Source organism: Mytilus galloprovincialis, chromosome 2, assembly GCF_965363235.1.
Source record: "Mytilus galloprovincialis chromosome 2, xbMytGall1.hap1.1, whole genome shotgun sequence".
NCBI classification, from domain to species: Eukaryota; Metazoa; Mollusca; class Bivalvia; order Mytilida; family Mytilidae; genus Mytilus; species Mytilus galloprovincialis.
The window spans coordinates 75,276,985-75,295,032 of NC_134839.1; the positions used below are offsets into that span (position 1 = coordinate 75,276,985).

General features: G+C 31.6%; 1 protein-coding gene across 2 annotated transcripts in view; it reads left to right on the forward strand.

Moving 5' to 3' along the window:
* Positions 1–16,500, forward strand: part of LOC143064393 (putative N-acetylgalactosaminyltransferase 9) — a 29,911-nt gene extending 13,411 nt beyond the window's left edge. The window contains exons 4-11 of one of the 2 annotated variants that reach the window (XM_076237196.1): positions 2,219–2,419; positions 2,874–2,991; positions 5,164–5,251; positions 7,134–7,231; positions 7,608–7,742; positions 8,201–8,308; positions 10,614–10,739; positions 11,238–16,500. In XM_076237196.1, coding sequence (XP_076093311.1) covers positions 2,219–2,419; positions 2,874–2,991; positions 5,164–5,251; positions 7,134–7,231; positions 7,608–7,742; positions 8,201–8,308; positions 10,614–10,739; positions 11,238–11,378 — 1,015 coding nt within the window. In that variant the 3' untranslated portion in view covers positions 11,379–16,500. The remainder of the gene's footprint in view (positions 1–2,218; positions 2,420–2,873; positions 2,992–5,163; positions 5,252–7,133; positions 7,232–7,607; positions 7,743–8,200; positions 8,309–10,613; positions 10,740–11,237) is intronic. The other variant, XM_076237195.1, reaches the window with a different exon arrangement.
* Positions 16,501–18,048: the final 1,548 nt, after the last annotated feature.

An 18,048-nucleotide genomic window follows, 5' to 3' on the forward strand; every position in this document is an offset into this window, starting at 1 on the left:
TCAGGGAAGTTCTATTAGAAAAAAATCCTTTTTTATTATTTTTTTTGCATGTCCTATCTTTTTCTTAATCTTATTCTTTGAAACTTAAACAGTGCATGCCTTTGCTCCACTATAGAGTTCTTTACAGAAGTGATGCATCATGGAGAAAGAATAAAGCACACACAAACATAAATACTTTGTTCTGCACCAGAATACAGTTTTTTTTTGTATTTTTCAGTCTCCCAAAATTCTGCAAGTGGCAATATCTGACAATTTATTGATCTCAAGACCTTGGGTTTGAACCTGTACATCAATGTTCTACCTTTTATTTTACAAATTACAATTGTATGCACATTAAAGTTCACCAAAAAATTAATTTAAAGTGACTCAAGCATGATCATAATGATGTATTGCAGTTTTGTAAAGAGCTTTCACACGGTTTTATTCCTATTTCATTTCATTCATTCAATCATGAATGTACTTTGTGAATGGGATGCATCCATAAACTGCCTTGATGGTTAGTGGTCTTACAAAGTATTGGATATTAAGTTATTTCAGTTCTTTTTTATTTTGTTAAAATATACAACTTTTATCAAATTGTATTGTTGATAGGTATACAGAATAAGCATTACATCTAAGATTGATGACATATGCAAAGTCAGTGAGTTGATATACCTTGAATTTTGATGTTTTATTGGTAAGCATTTTTATCTGTTGGGTATATAATCAAACTAAGAGTTATGCACTTCTTGTCAACAACTTCCTGGTTTATTTCAAGGTCATCAAGTAGAACATTATATAAATAACACATAGCTGAGTGGGTAATAGAGCAGATTGTTACCTCGAGTAAACATTGTCAACCCCACTCATTTGGACTAGAACAGTAAATATTAAGGGGGAGGCAGAGAGGGTAGGTTTGTGATCATAAAAACAAGTTACAAGATACTATCTGGGCTTGTACTAATTCAGACATTTAGAACCATATGTTGTTCAATGTTGTTTGTAAATCTGATTTTTTTCTCACTTTTGTTTGTTGCTGTAGAGTGGTTTGTTGTGTTGTGCAATGTTTTTCATCCCTGTCATTCTTGTATGTATTATTATCAGAAAAATAATAGAAAAGGACAGATACCCAAAAAATGGACTGTTGAGGTTTCTCTATTCCAATTTATGAAGGTCTATAATGAATGACTCTGTTCATATCTTAGTGTTGTTGTCCATAAGTAATGTGATGGTTATAGCAGATATTTGATCTATTTCTTTGTTATTTTCATTTACTACTTCTCTGGACATGGGGAAACTCAAAACTTGACCACAGATACAGAAACCTGTCTTTTATTTGAGACTATATGTACCTGTTCAGATGTCGTTGTTGTATTCATTGGTTCTTTGGGTGTTACAGCCTTTTTATTATTCTTTACTGCTGTATGCTTCAGGTTGAAGCAGTAAATCTTCCGTATGGTTGTTATGCGTCTTTTATTTAAAGGGACTTGACCATCAATTTCTCATATTTGAGGGTAGCAGGCTTTCACAAAATCACAGACTCTTATATTAATAAGATCTTGTATAAACTTTATACAGGATCAACACATCTTCTCAAGACTTCATTTACCAGTATTATAAAAAAGGATTTTTGGGAGTGGCTCTGACACTTTCATGCTTTTTACATATATAGATGAAAATGGTTTGGAGCATGCTTCCTAAACCTTTTGTCATGCATGTTACATCAATCTGAATCGAAAAAAAAAATGAATTTGATGGAAATATCAGAAAAGGTGTGTGTTACTTTGTTTAAAATGGTAGTGTGAAGGTATGCATGTAGTTTTAAGTATTATATACAATTGACTTTTCAATTTTTTTCCTATAGAATATGGGATACTTTAAAGTATACAAATAATTTAAAATACTTTTTATTTATTTATTTTAGAGGATTTACAAAAAATTAACACATTTTTTGGATATTTGAGTTCATGGATTTGCCATCTTCTCTAAAAAATGTACACTTCCTGAACATTATAATTTGTGATTTCCTACCAACAAAATCCACATAAGTTGGTACTTCCCCAATCATAAAGAATCAATAGTAGAATGAGTAGATTTATAGGAAAACTAACAATAAATTGACTAACACTTGAAGATAATAGATTACCTTCATGGAAAACAAGTCAATTGTATATATTTACTTATGCATGATTAGATTTTCATTGGTAGAAGCTTTTCTTATGTTGCTGTCTTTCTATAGGCTTGAGCCTTTATTAGCCAGGATAAAGGAGGACAGAAGGAATGTCCTGTGTCCCATTGTGGATGCTGTAATGGATGATACATTGGAGTATTCTAAAAATGGCGGGTACCAGGTTGGGGGGTTTACATGGAGCATGCATTATACATGGCGAGATGTCCCAGAACAAGATAGAACTTCCAGGCAATACACAGATCCTGTACGGTAACTGTCCGGGTTAATTGTCAGCCTGAACACTGATAAAAATAGAAATATTTTCTTAAATTTATATTTTTTTCATATGCTGAAATCTCTAATTTCATATGTGGTTGTTTTTTTTTCTCCAAAAATCAATGCTTTTGTTAATGATAATCATTGGGTAATCTCTATGTGTGGTTTTAAGACTTTTCATTCATCTAGTATACCTATTGACTTATTTAATTTTGATATTTTATGAAGATAATATTTGGACAGTTTATTGTTTTCTCCTTTGTATGATTATAAGTTGTTCAATCTTGCATACTGTAGATACAATGTTTATATTTGATATCTATACACATATGCTTTTTATTTTAATGTCACTGTTATAGAGACAGAAATGAATATTTTCTAAACCATATATTATGTCATGTATGTAAATAATAACAAATTTCTTAAATATTTTTTAAATCTAAAACAGATCTCCTACCATGGCTGGAGGCCTGTTTGCTGCAGACAGGAAATATTTCTTTGAACTTGGATCCTATGATCCTGGTATGGATGTGTGGGGAGGGGAGAACTTAGAAATTTCTTTTAGAGTAAGTATGTGTAATATATAGATATGTGGCATGCTTTGCTTCTTGATATATATGAAAGCTTCTGAGGTTCATGGCTCATTTTGTTCAAACCTCAAGACTTCTTTGAAGGTTAGTTTGATGTTTTCATACAAAGTTTTTCATACAGAAATTATGGCTACTGCCATAAGACATATACAACAACTAATTGAAAGAACAAAAGCACAGAAGAGATGTATTGAGATCTACAAAAATATTTCCAAGACATGCTATAGTGTACATAAACTCATTATAGATACTAGGACTAAAATAAGTACCTTATACACAATTTAAAATAAAATTCATAAGTTCACTAAATCTACCAAGTGGTACTTCACTTCTTTGTTAATAGCTTAGTTTACAATGCTCATGCATTTTAGTGCTATAACATTGTTGAGACCTAGTTTTATTATATGACCGCCAAATTTTTAGCATACTTGCCAACCTCTGACAATGGGAAATCATGTCATGACATGTCATGACATGTCAAAAAGCGTGTGAAAACGCGTGACATAGATGCAGACTTTTAAATATGAATGTTGTCATGTTCATAATTTCACATACAAATTTGTTAATATAAAAAAACTATATATATTCTACTGTAAACTTTTATTGTATTAAGCAGTGGTCTGTTATGTTGCTTTTGAAGCACCACCACTAGGCACATATTCAAAACAACTGCCAGTTTCAAGTTTAGTTACATTTATTTGATAACAGTGATCATACAATATAAATGTCCCATAGTCAAGATCTGATCAGAATTCAGTGTCAGTTTCTTTATAATTGAAAATGCTCTCCCACAGTAGGAATAGGTATTTGACATAATTAGCTTTATCAAGATTTGAAAGAATGTCATAAATGATAATGTTTTTTTTTGGCAAAGTAAAATGTCATCTATTATCTCTGCCATTGCTCCCATTGCTATTGCCTGGTCAAAACTGGGTAGTTCATCAGAAGATAGCTAGTACTATGAGAGCTAATCCAACAAATTTGTAATATGTTCATCCCCATGGCCTGTAGAAATCTGTTGGCTAGATTTGAAACTGAAATTGAAAAAGAAAAATGTTTTATAAATTTGATTTCCATTAAATAAAAATGTTAAATGCTTATTCAAGGAGCTACATTGTATGATTTTTAGTTGGATCTAGATGGTATGATGTCTTGGTTGTCTGTGTTGTTATCGTAGTTCGAAGTCACATTGGTTCTGGACAATAACTTTAGCTTACGTGAATAGATCTTTTTGAAGTTTTTTCAGAAGGTTCAATACCACAAAAAGAAGGTTGGGATTGATTTTGGGGATGATGGTGCTGTCCATTTAGGAATTACGGGCCCAAAAAGGACCCAAAACAAGCATTTTCCTAGTTTTCAGGATAATAACTTGTGTATAACATGTATAAGTTTTTGAATGCCCTGAAAAAATTAAACCACAATGTTTAATACCACAAGTAGAAGGTTGGGATTCATTTTAGGGCTTATGGGGCCAACAGTTAAGGAATTAAGGGCCACAAAGGGGCCAAAAACAAGCATTTTTATAGTTCCCAGACAATAACTTTTGTGTAAGTGTATGGATCTCTCTGAAATTGTACCACAATGTTTCATATAACAAAGGGAAGGCTGAGATTGAGTTTTTGGTTAATTGCCCCAATCATATAGGAATTAAGGGCCAAAAGGGACAAAAAGAAGCATTTTTATACTTGTGTTTAAGTGATTAAATCTCTCTGAAATTGTACTACAAGGTTCCATACTACAAAGGAAAGTTTAGGATTGAGTTTTGGGGTTATTGCTCCAAGGGGGTTTCAATAAGTTGGGGGGGGGGGGTACAATTTTTTTAAGGGATTCTTATTTTTTTTCAAAGCTTTTCAAATTTCAATTTTTGAAAAGTTTCAAGAAGAAATCTTCATTTGCACATTATTGTGCAATAGATTTGGAAGATCTTTCACCACATTTATTTTGTGTCAGAAACATATGTTATGTTGTGTCCAAATTTGCCCCAACTGATCAGGGTTAGACCTCTGCGGTCTTTTCAGGCTGCGCACAGCTTAGCATTTTATTTTTTTCTGTTAATACTGTTTTTGTGTTAGTAACAGACTAAAAGTAGACATTTTAACCAGTATTTAAACAATATGTTTATAATCTACATTCTTTATATCATTACAGACATGGATGTGTGGTGGTAAATTAGAGTTCATACCTTGTTCCAGAGTTGGTCATATATTTAGATCTAGTCATCCTTACACATTTCCAGGTAAAGTACTTCAGAGTGGGTCTCATTGGGGTCTAAGCGTGACACGGGATTGCCGATTTTTTGTAAGCGTGAGTCTGACACGTGAAAGTCAAATTATTGTGTCGGGAAAACGGGAAATGAGGTCTAGCGGGACCCGGGATATGACAAAAAAATGTGAATTGCTTACGTACATAGTGTAAGTGGGATACAGGAATCTGACAAAACAGTAAGCGGGATCCAGGATCGAAACCCCCCCAATGAGACCCCCTTCAGATGTGGCATACAGATAATGAAAACACCATTGGTTAAGAGTTTAGATGAAATGGTTGACTTATTAGCTCTCACTGCTCACCTGGCCCAAAGGGCCTAGTGGGCTTTTCTCATCACTTGGCGTCTGGCATCATCGTGGTCGTTAACATTTTACATTTTGAACTTCTTCTAGAAAACCACTGAATGGATTGAAACCAAACATGGCAGGAATGTTCCTTATAAGGTGCTGACCAAGTGTTGTTAGTTTGTAGCCAATCCATCATCCAAGATGGCCGCCAGCAGGGCACTTAGTTTAACATAGGACCCTTTTGGAAATACAATTTTTTTACAAATGACTTCTTTTAATGAACCACTGAATGGAATATAACAAAACAAAGCATGAATGTTTTTAATGAGATGCTGACCAAATGTTGTTACTTTTTCGTCGATCAAACATCCAAGATGGCCGCCAGTGGGGGAATTAGTTTAACATAGGACCCTAGGTGCTGAACAAGTTTTGTATCTTTGTAACCAAATTCTACCTTTTTTTATATGATTTCAAAAAAGCAAGTAGAGTCAGGTGAGTGAAACAAGCTCTTGAGAGCCTCTAGTTTTTTTCATGCCTCTGCCGTAGCAGAGAGGGCATTAAGCGTAATGTTGTCCGTCTGTCTGTCCATTCATTCCAAAATTGGTTTTCTTTATTTAACTTTAGTTTGCCTAAACCAAATCAAAAATGAAACTCATACACACTTATTACTTATTACTACAAAACATAGATCAAGTTTCAATTTTGGTGAACTCACTTTTACTGTTCTAGAGTAATGCCCTTAACAATTGTAAAAAATTAGTGACTTTTTCGTTTCTGTTCTTTCACTTTAATTTGCCTCAACCAAATGATATAAAACTTACATGACTTATACACAATGTTTTTAACCATAAAACACAGATCAAGTTTGAATTTTGCTGTTGTCACTTTTACCATTTATAAGTTATGCACCTTTACAAATGGAAAAAAATGGTGAATCTTTGTTTCAGTTTTCTGTAACATAAGTTTGCTTCTATAAAATGTAATGAAATGTATACACAATGCTTGTTATCTTAGTACAAATGTTCGGTACCATCACTTATTCAGTTCTAGAATTATGTCCCTTTCTAACATTATATGCAAGTTGGGGCATTATCTGTGTCCCATGGACACATTCCCCATTTATATTTTATAAACATTACCAAAAAAAGGTAAGAATTCTATAGACTAATAGCCTATTTTTGCAGTACAACTATTGTACCAAGATGTTTTCCTACAAATAATGTTTTTAAAATATACCATGGACGGTATCTCATGTTATCTCAATCTTACCCCATTTATTGTCGTGTTTCTCTGTTTTAATGTTCAGTTTGAGCTTAAATATGGACTTTGAAAATTAAAATTAGATAAAACTGGGTTTTTTGGAGGGGTGGGCTTCCTTTTGATATCTGACACATGTCAGTTTAGAGGCCTAAAAATTCCACGAATAGTGTTAACCCACAGGCATATTACTTTTAATCATGGTTATTATTAAAATATGCCTAGGAAACTACTTCTGGTTGCAGGTCCAGTTGAAATCAAAAATCAGAAAAAAATGGAGAAATTTATAATGTCAGCTTTTTATTTCAGGAAATAAAGATACACATGGCATAAATTCCATGAGGTTGGCAGAAGTCTGGATGGATGAGTATAAAAGATTATTTTATATGCACAGGAAAGATCTCTTAGTAAGTTACATAGTATACAATATTTTAGGCCATTTAGTAAAAAAAATGTTTTTATATTGCTTTTGAAAGGGAGAGTACTTTTAGTTTTATGTGATTGTCATATATGCATGCAACACTTTGATTTATTGACTTGCTTAAAATTTTACTAATTTAACAAGACTAAGCTTTAGATCTTCTATCACTAGCAAATGTAGGAAAGGTAGAAATAACTGTTGAAGAACTACTTGGACCTCTCAGCAATCCAGACCACAACATTGAACATAACTACAAACTTGTACAGGCACCTAGGAGAAAAAATTAAAGCTTCCCTGAAAATATTTTGATTTACAGATAAGTTTTCATTTTGAAATGAATGCAATATGACTTTTAATTATAGGGCCAGGATTATGGTGATATATCTGGAAGAAAAGAATTAAGAGAAAACTTGAAATGTAAAAGTTTTAGATGGTTTCTCGAAAATGTGTATCCAGAAAAATTCATTCCAGATGAAAACGTGTATGCTTGGGGTATGGTAAGTCACATACATTTGATAAGACCAATACAATTGCAGTTTAAATTTGCTAAAGTGTAGTTGTCAGTTAAGCATTTAAACTGTAAATTTAGAAATTATTGTAGGAATTTATAAATGTGAGTCTGACATGACAGACCAAATTGTGAGAATGATTAAAGTGAATGCAAGAATACAAGTTACAAAAAAATATGCATCCAAATTTAATCATGAATTAACATAGTAGGGTAAAAAAAAATGTGTTGGTTATATACAATGTATTAAAAAAGAAAAACAAAGTGCATATACAGAGAATTTGTCAAAACATAATTATAGCTTTTATATTTAACAAAGTATCCTAAAATTGGGATTTGCATCTTGATGAAGTGTTGAAAAATTAACCTGATTTATAATGATAGATTCATGAAAATAAGAAATAAATAATATTGTTTACTTGAAAGTTATTTTTGTCATTTTTCCAGGTACGGAATCCAGCCACTAACTTATGTTTAGACACTTTACAGAAAGATGAGAAGATAACATTTAATATGGGATTATTTAGTTGTCAGAATGGTGCAAGTGCTAATGAGGTTTATTAGATTTTTATTAATATGGCAACAAAATTTACAATATGCATAATTCAACATTTTGATTATGTTTCAAACTAACACATTTTTTCAATCAAATGAGAAAGTGTATATTTTTAGCTCACCTGGCCCGAAGGGCCAAGTGAGCTTTTCCCATCACTTGGCGTCCGGCGTCCGTCGTCGTCGTTCGTCGTCGTCGTCCGTCGTCATTAACTTTTACAAAAATCTTCTCCTCTGAAACTACTGGGCCAAATTAAACCAAACTTGGCCACAATCATCATTGGGGTATCTAGTTTAAAAAATGTGTGGCGTGACCCTGCCAACCAACCAAGATGGCCGCAATGGCTAAAAATAGAACATAGGGGTAAAATGCAGTTTTTGGCTTATAACTCAAAAACCAAAGCATTAAGAGCAAATCTGACAGGGTAAAATTGTTTATAAAGTCAAGATCTGTCTGCCCTGAAATTTTCAGATGAATCGGACAACCCGTTGTTGGGTTGCTGCCCCTGAATTGGTAATTTTAAGGAAATTTTACTGTTTTGGTTTATTATCTTGAATATTATTATAGATAGAGATAAACTGTAAACAGCAATAATGTTCAACAAAGAAAGATTTACAAATAAGTCAACATGACCAAAATGGTCAGTTGACCCCTTTAGGAGTTATTGCCCTTTATAGTCAATTTTTAACCATTTTTCGTAAATTTTAGTAATCTTTTACAAAAATCTTCTCCTCTGAAACCACTTGGCCAAATTAATCCAAACTTGGCCACAATTATCATTGGGGTATCTAGTTTAAAAAATGTGTCCGGTGACCCGGTCAACCAACCAAGATGGCTGCCATGGCTAAAAATAGAACATAGGGGTAAAATGCAGTTTTTGGCTGATAACTCAAAAACCAAAGCATTTAGAGCAAATCTAACATGAGTAAAATTGTTCATCAGGTCAACATCTACTTGCCCTTAAATTTTCAGACATATCAGACAACCCGTTGTTGGGTTGCTGCCCCTGAATTGGTAATTTTATGGAAATTTTACTGTTTTGGGTTATTATCTTGAATATTATTATAGATAGAGATAAACTGTAACCAACAATAATGTTCAGCAAAGTAAGATTTACAAATAAGTCCACATGACCGAAATGGTCAGTTGACCCCTTTAGGAGTTATTGCCCTTTATAGTCAATTTTTAACCACTTTTGGTAAATCTTAGTAATCTTTTACAAAAAATCTTCTCCTCTGAAACTACTGGGTTAAATTAATCCAAACTTGGCCACAATCATTTTTGGGGTATTTAGTTTAAAAAATGTGTCCGGTGACCAGGCCATCCAACCAAGATGGCCGCAATGGCTAAAAATAGAACATAGGGGTAAAATGCAGTTTTTGGCTTATAACTCAAAAACCAAAGCATTTAGAGCAAATCTGACTGCGGTAAAATTGTTTATCAGGTCAAGATCTATCTGCCCATTAAATTTTCAGATGAATCGGACAACCTGTTGTTGGGTTGCTGCTCCTAAATTGGTAAGTTTAAGGACATTTTGCTGTTTTTGGTTATTATCTTGAATACTATTATAGATAGAGATAACCTGTAAACAGCAATAATGTTCAGAAAAGTAAGATTTACAAATAAGTCAACATGACTGAAATGGTCAATTGACCCCCTAAGGAGTTATTGTCCTTTATAGTCAAAAATTCATAAAATTTGTAAATTTTTACTAACATTTTCCACTGAAACTACTGGGCCAAGTTCATTATAGATAGAGATAATTGTAAGCAGCAAGAATGTGCAGTAAAGTAAGATGTACAAACACATCACCATCACCAAAACACAATTTTGTCATGAATCTATCTGCTTCTTTTGTTTAATATTCACATATACCAAGGTGAGCGACACAGGCTCTTTAGAGCCTCCAGTTTTAATCTCTCTGATTCTTCTGTATTGACAATTCATAGCTTCTTGATAAATGCCATATAAATTAATCCAGAGTAGTTACAAATGTTTATTGTTTCCAAGGTTAATCTGAATAATATTAAATTTATAGAATATAACTTATTTTTGGACACATGGGAACAGAAATTTTATTAATCTGTCTTTTAAGGTATGTTGATCATATTAGCTTCTCTATAACTATGTATTTGGTTTATGAGAATAAAGATCATTTGTTTCGATACTTAACTTTAATAATTTGAAAAAATGAAATTATAATTTAAAAAAAACAATGAATTAGACATTTATTATTGCAAGTAAAGGGAGATAATAAGTTTATATTCTAACATTTTTGCATCACCGTGTGTCATTACATATTAACAGGTATTTTCTATAAGCATTGATAATGAACTACGCAGAGAGGAAGGATGTCTAGCACACCATTCTGGTAAAGATGTGCCGCTAGAAAACTGTAATGGAGCTAAAAGTCATAAATGGGTCCATGATAAGGTAACCCTAATATATTTGTTATCATGTATGGAATAATAATCTGTATGGAAGAGAAAAGTGTGAAATACATGTTGGTAATTATGTACCACAAGAAGGCTATAATGGATGAAAATGAATAAAATGGTCCATTACAAGAAACATTTCTGATAGAGATTTATTGTCGTTTTACATGATCACGAGAAATATTGAACGATATCTCCCTCCTAAAACACATGTTGGAAACAACAATAAATTGATGTGAAGAGGCACATAACAGATTAGTAGCTGTCAAAATAAATGCTTATCAATTATTTGTCTGGTGTATTGAAATAAATGAAATGAAAAGTTAGCTTATTTTGTTTTTTGTTAACAACTGAAATGAAACTAGAATGATACAATTAACTATCAGACGGTGGAAAGTGTGTGGAACTTTAGATTTTACCTATCATGTATATTGACATAAAATGATCCTTCAAAACAGTGAGTCATATTAAATGGAAATATGTCTCTATTAAACAGGAAAAGGGAACAATAAAGCACAAGGAGTCCGGGAAATGTTTAGACATAGCAGGAGTGAAGTCAGGTGGAACTGTTGTGGTCAACCCATGTAATGGTCAAGACTCACAGATTTGGACATTTGAACATTATCTCAATTTATGATTGGACATGGTACACTTAGCTGTGGGTATTTGTTTGAGATGTGCTTTCAGGGATTTTATATAGTAAAGGTGTAGACTATGTTATGCTAGATTTATATCTGTGATTTATATGAGGGTTTTGAATATTAGTCCAAATTCATGTATATTCATGTACATTGACCATATGATTTTAGAGTTAATCTAAACCATTTTATTCACAAATTTTTATAAAGATTTTTTAAAATAATGTGAATGTTTTGTGTAAATTCCATCTAAACATGCTATATCATACATTAAAAATTATGATTATTTGATATTCTTACATTGAATTTTTACAAATTTTGTACTTATCTGTTAAAGGTTGTCAAACATTTTTGCCTTGTTTTTCTAAATATAAGAATGAACTATTCCTATTATCTAATTTTAGAATGTAATGAATTATTGCAAAGTTTGTTACTAAACACAGAAACCCCCATGCAGTATTGAAGTACTATATGGTTACAATTTAAGAATCCAGGTTGTTTTCATATTTTGAAAATGATGTTGAGTATTATTCAATGGTTCACGCAAATTATGTGGTAAATTGTTATTATTGAAATTAATCCAATTATAATTTATAATGTATTCAATTAATCTACACTGTGATGAATATTTGTTGTGTTGAAATAGTATAGTGTGGATTCATTTAATTTTTGTGGGAACACATTTTTGTGGACTGAGGGAAATTGTATTTTCCTAAATATTTAATTTTGCAGTTTTGCCAAAGTCTGCATTCAAGCTTGAAGAAAATTATATTTACTCCTTTGATATGTGAATTAAGTTTAGAAATATTCTTTTTTGAATGTGTTTCCACAGTTACCATGTTTAAGTAAATCAGCAGCCTACAGTGTCGGCATTGGTTGGTGTTCATACTTAAGAGCTCAATAATATTGGAGTCACATAAACATTTTATAGTAATAAAATTGAGAATGGAAATGGGGAATATGCCAAAGAGACAACAACCCGACCATAGGAAAAAAAAAAAAAAAAAACAAACAACAGCAGAAGGTCACCAACAGGTCTTCAATGTAGCGAGAAATTCCCGCACCCAGAGGCGTCCTTCAGCTGGCCCCTAAACAAATATATGCTAGTTCAGTGATAATGAACGCCATACTAATTTCCAAATTGTACACAAGAAACTAAAATTAAAAATAATACAAGACTAACAAAGGCCAGAGGCTCCTGACTTGGGACAGACGCAAAAATGCGGGGGGTTAAACATGTTTGTGAGATCTCAACCCTCCCCCTATACCTCTAGCCAATGTAGAAAAGTAAACGCATAACAATACGCACATTAAAATTCAGTTCAAGAGAAGTCCGAGTCTGATGTCAGAAGATGTAACCAAAGAAAATAAAGGTTGAAATCTGCATAATTAAAAATATAGTATTTGAAATAATGTGATTTAACCTAGTCATCTTTTGTTCAAAATGTTCAAAATGTTCAACATACAAAACACACCACACTGGTTTCTGAAATCATATTATGTTGTTTTGAATTTAACAGAAATATCCTGTTTAAAACTATTTGAATGTTTTTTAAATTTCTTGATACTCTAAAAAAAAATTGAAAATAAAAAATGTATATAGAAACCTTTTAAACACAAAAGAGCGCCATTCTTTGATTAGTCAGACATTCATTTTTTTGTAAAACAAATCCCAAGCTTTTATATCTTTTTTGTATCTTTATTTCATAATTATAATGTTTGTCAGATGAGTAATGTAGTTCTAGGTTCCTAATTTACCTCTTTAAATGTCATCTACTTACAAATAACCTATTTTTATAAAGAATTCATTTTTGTACCCTTCTCAACCCTTACCTCTATGCAATTTACATCTTAATGAGAAAATGTAGTGTTAACAATTGATTATTTTTTCTCTTACAGAGATTATATCTATCATAATTTACTGATGAAGTTTTCAGAAAATCTACTGCAAATTTAGTTTTAAAAAAACAATTGTAATATTGTAAGGAATTTATGTTTTTACATTTATTGTATTATTTATTCTTATATTTACTTTAAGATACCATGTCTATATAAATAAGTTGTCCCTTCTTTTTTTAAAAGTTAGATATTTTCTTAATATTTTGACATGTGATGTTACAATCTTACGATAATGATTTATGAAGTCTCTTAGTTAGTGGAAAGTAACTAGATAAAGTATAAAATACATATATTATAGTTATTTATATCTTTGTTCTTTGGTCATTAGATGGATTTTTTATTATTGGCAATCACACCCCTTTTCCCTATCAAATTTATATTATTAATGTTCAGATGTGCGTGAAACTATTCAGAATTAAATTGTACATGGTATTAAATCTACTCGATGAATGTTATATACTTTTTACATTATGAGCAACGAGTATATTGTGTCTTATTATGAACATATCATTGACATGTTAATATTTAGATTAACAGATAGTATATATATGTAAATGTTGTGAATAATTAGTGCTTGTTGTCTGTATATACAATGTATTATGTTTTATTTTGTGTTGTTTAACCTGTTTTGATTCTCATACTACTTCTACTTAATTACTAACATATGGTATTGACCCATATTATCTTAAATGCAACTTTAATTTAAAACCAGATTTTCTAAAATTACTACTTTCTGAGTACTAAAAGTTAGCAAAACTTAAACACAATGATTATAAGTTGACATTTTTGACATCATAAAAATAATGAATACCCCAATTAAAACTTGTTGTCATGTTATATCAGAATATGCTTTAAGTTGCATTTAGCACCAAAATCAATCAATCAATCAATCAATCATATTGCATACCTAGCCTATGCAGTTATCAATTCATAAGCTACAAACGTCATTTATAAGTATACTTTTTATTTTACAACAAAACTATTCAACTTGTGCTTAAAACAAATCACTGTATTCTTGACACTGTAAATATTTAAGAAAATTGTCAGTTATTTCTTAACGATACTGAATTGTCCAATTTTATAAGGTAAGAAAAATAGATGTTTGATGTATAAAAGAGGAATGTAATGTTTATTGAAGGTTTTAATCAATATTTATGGACGTGTTTATTAGTTTTTCTTTTGAAGTCATAGATTACAGTCAATTTGCAACACATTGATTCAGTAGTAATACCTCCAAGTTTTCTCGTTTATAAGTCTTTGTAAGTTTTATTTTGTCCAGAGAACTGCAGTAAAAATTTCACATAACATTTCTTTGAATATCAAATAATAACCATCACCTAAAAATCAAATGGTTGTCCACATGTCGTACAATAAGTCAAAAACGCTTAATCCAGTTAGTATGAAACTTTGGTGGATTGAATATATCTATTGACGTGAGCTCCCTTTCGATTTTAGGTTTCCGAGTCAAAAATGCTTTGAGCTGTTCTCATGAAACTTTGTAGAATTGTTTATATTTATTGGCCTAAGCTCCCTTTCGATTTTTATAAATTACAGATTTTACGTTTCCGAGTTATGAGATTTTATTCATAAAAAAGGAGGGATTTTCCAGTTTTCGGACAATAACTCAAAAGTGCTTTGAGCAGATTTCATGAAACTTTGGTGACTCGTTTATATCTATAATAACCTCCCTTTAGTTTTTTTTATAAATTTCTGATATAACATTGAGGAGTAATGGAACTTTATTCGTTGAAAAAGCGACGGGCGTATCATGCACTCATGGCGCAGTTCTTTATTTTTTTTTTTATATGAAACCACATTTGATGTAGTATGTTTTGATGGTATTACATTTTCATATATACAAAAAGTTTTCATTTCAACAATATCATTTTTATTGAGGAAATAAGTTTAAGAATACAATTTGATCTTAAAGATGAATATTAACAATTTAGATACAATAATGATTGACTCATAAATACAAATGAGGGAAATTTGTTCCTGATGGTATCATAAAATTGTCCTAAAGGGGTATTGGGCAATTTCCCCGCATTACTTCTATTGTTAAATTATTGTTTGAAACAAATCAATAATTGTTTTGAAATTAATAATAGAAACTTCCTGCAACTTTGAGAAAACCAATATTATTATATTCATTTGGAAATAATATAGACACATAATGAAGACCTAAGATTAAGATGCAGGCATAATTTAAACAAAGGTGAAAGTAAGTTAAGACATGAGCCACAATGTCCTTAATCTGTTTATTAATGTCCGGCAAAGAAACGTCTTACAGTCAAAATTTCATATTTTAAATTGAGGATTATGTCTCAGATTTTGCACCTTGACAATTAATCCCACTTTAAAATACATTATGATAATGAGCAAAAAAATACGGTTTAAAGTACATTTGTTAGGCTCTTGGAGTCTTCTCAGATAACAATGTCTTCGTACATTTATTCTGCCATCAAGAATATTAAGTCTTTTAGTAAGTACATTGTCTATCTAACTGCCATTAGATTTTTATTTTAACATTTGGGGTTATAATTTAATAGTTTAGATATATTTGTGTGTGTGCAGCAGTACTGGTGTAATGATGAGTTGACATATAGCCAACTTTGTTCTGATTGAGGGGTATTTGTGGAAGATATAACCATGCTGCTAGACTAACTTTTATATTCCAAGTATTTATTTTTTAGTTTGTGCATCTTTTGTCTTCTGGAATAATTTGCTCTGTTTTTGGGAATAATGTCTTATTATGAGTAGGTACACAATGAGTTAATTATTTGAATTACTTAGATTAGATTTAGTCTAATAGCAGATGTAGTCCTAGGGAATCTGAGGACACAGTGGTTAACAATGCTTGTTCCAATATTGATTTCTAAAGATTATTGTAAAGTTATGAGATTCCAGGAGTTGCTTTGTTGCATATTCTATAACAGGAATTTTTAAATGTTTGTTTGCTCAAATGAATTAAATAACTAATTTAAAAGGAATCTTTATTAAAAAAATAATTGTTATGTTATTTTATTTGTAAAAATTAGTTTATAAGTCATTACCAACAGGTGCATTTGATATTTCATGTAACTTCGAAACATACCATAAACAGTCTTAGATCTGTTAAGTTGATAATCATACTTAGTAATTTTATTTATTTTCTTTTAATAGTTTATGTTGGGTGCTAGAGAAATCCTTGTTTATTTGCTAATAAAATTATCATTAAATGTTTTTATGCTGCCTGCAGATGAAACACTAGTTGTGGTCCTCTCTATGTGTTGAAACTGTATACTCTGCTGCTATTTTCTTTTTATAATAACCTTTACGAACTTAATGTTGTACCATCAAACAAATAATTCTTTGGAACTGACATTATCAAGATAATTGAATTTTCCTGACAACACATTTGTTGTCTTTACTGACATTTTTTCCCATCAAACAATTGGCATTCCAATGGCAACCAACTGTGCTCTTCTTGCTGACCTATTCCTTTATTCATATAAAGCTGACTTCATACTGGAGCTTCCTAAGGAGAATGCAAATAAGATAAAATTCTTTGGACCTCCATAACTTCTATACTGATGAGTGTGGGAGGAACCAAAGATTTTAAAATTGATATTTGCTGCTTCTCCCCTAAGCATGCAACATTAAGGAGTAAGGACCACTATATCTCGATTTATATCTAAATGGACGATGAGGGTCGGTTGGGAACCCAACTTTACGTCAAAAGAGATGTTTTCAGCTTCCAAATGTATGAATTTTCCATTTTTATGTAGCAACATTCAAGCAGTGCCTGCATGTGGAGTATGCATCTCCCAGTTGATACGTTTTTTAGAGCTTAAGTTTACAAATCTGGATTTCTTTAATGGAGGGTTGAAGCTAATAAAAGAACCTTATAAAACCAAGAGTTCTAAGTTGTAGAGTTGAAATCAATTTTTGGAAATTTTACAGAAGCCATCATGAATTGGTTGATCATTATGAAATATTTATATCACAGAAGACGACAGATGTGTTCCAATCTTCATAACCACAATCCCGTTTTCCTTGTCCCCAAAATGTGACCAACCGTATAAGACTAATCAACATGTTTGTACTTCCATAAGCAACACAATGGATGCCACACGCGGAGCAGGATTTGCTTACCATTCCGGAGCACCTAGCTGAGATCAACCCCTTTTAGATAAATACCAGCATGACTCTCTTAAGAGCATGTGCTGAAATGGCATGCACGCAATAGATCCTTTTCTCATAAACTATTTTAATCCAAAACATCATTCAAACACATGATTAAATGTGGTAAATAGAAAAAGCTCCAGAGGCCTTTAGGACATTGTTCTTGTTTGAGGTTTTGTATACGTCATATTTTCTTTTTATGACGTTACCCGAATGGATAAAATGGTGAGCTCAATTAGTTCTATCTACTATGAACATTTTGGCTAACAATCTGTCCAACTGTTTTGCAGTTATTGCCACTGAAATGTTTCGGCAAATCCTTACCATCGTATAAACATTCAGAGCTATTTCAAAACTGTCACCCGAGATGCATCCACAATGAAACGGGGAAGAAAATCTAAATCCTTGCTTTTCAGTTGTGTGCCCTGTAATTACAATTTTTTGCATTTTAGCAATTGTTGGCTGTTCCTGTTAAAATCGATTGGAGCTAGAAAAGTGTATTTACACATTGAGATTTATCAAAATAGATAAGCAATAAAATTAGCCGTTCTTGGTGTTATGGAGGATTTATGAGGTAAACCTACTGCAGTAGTTCAACCCAACATG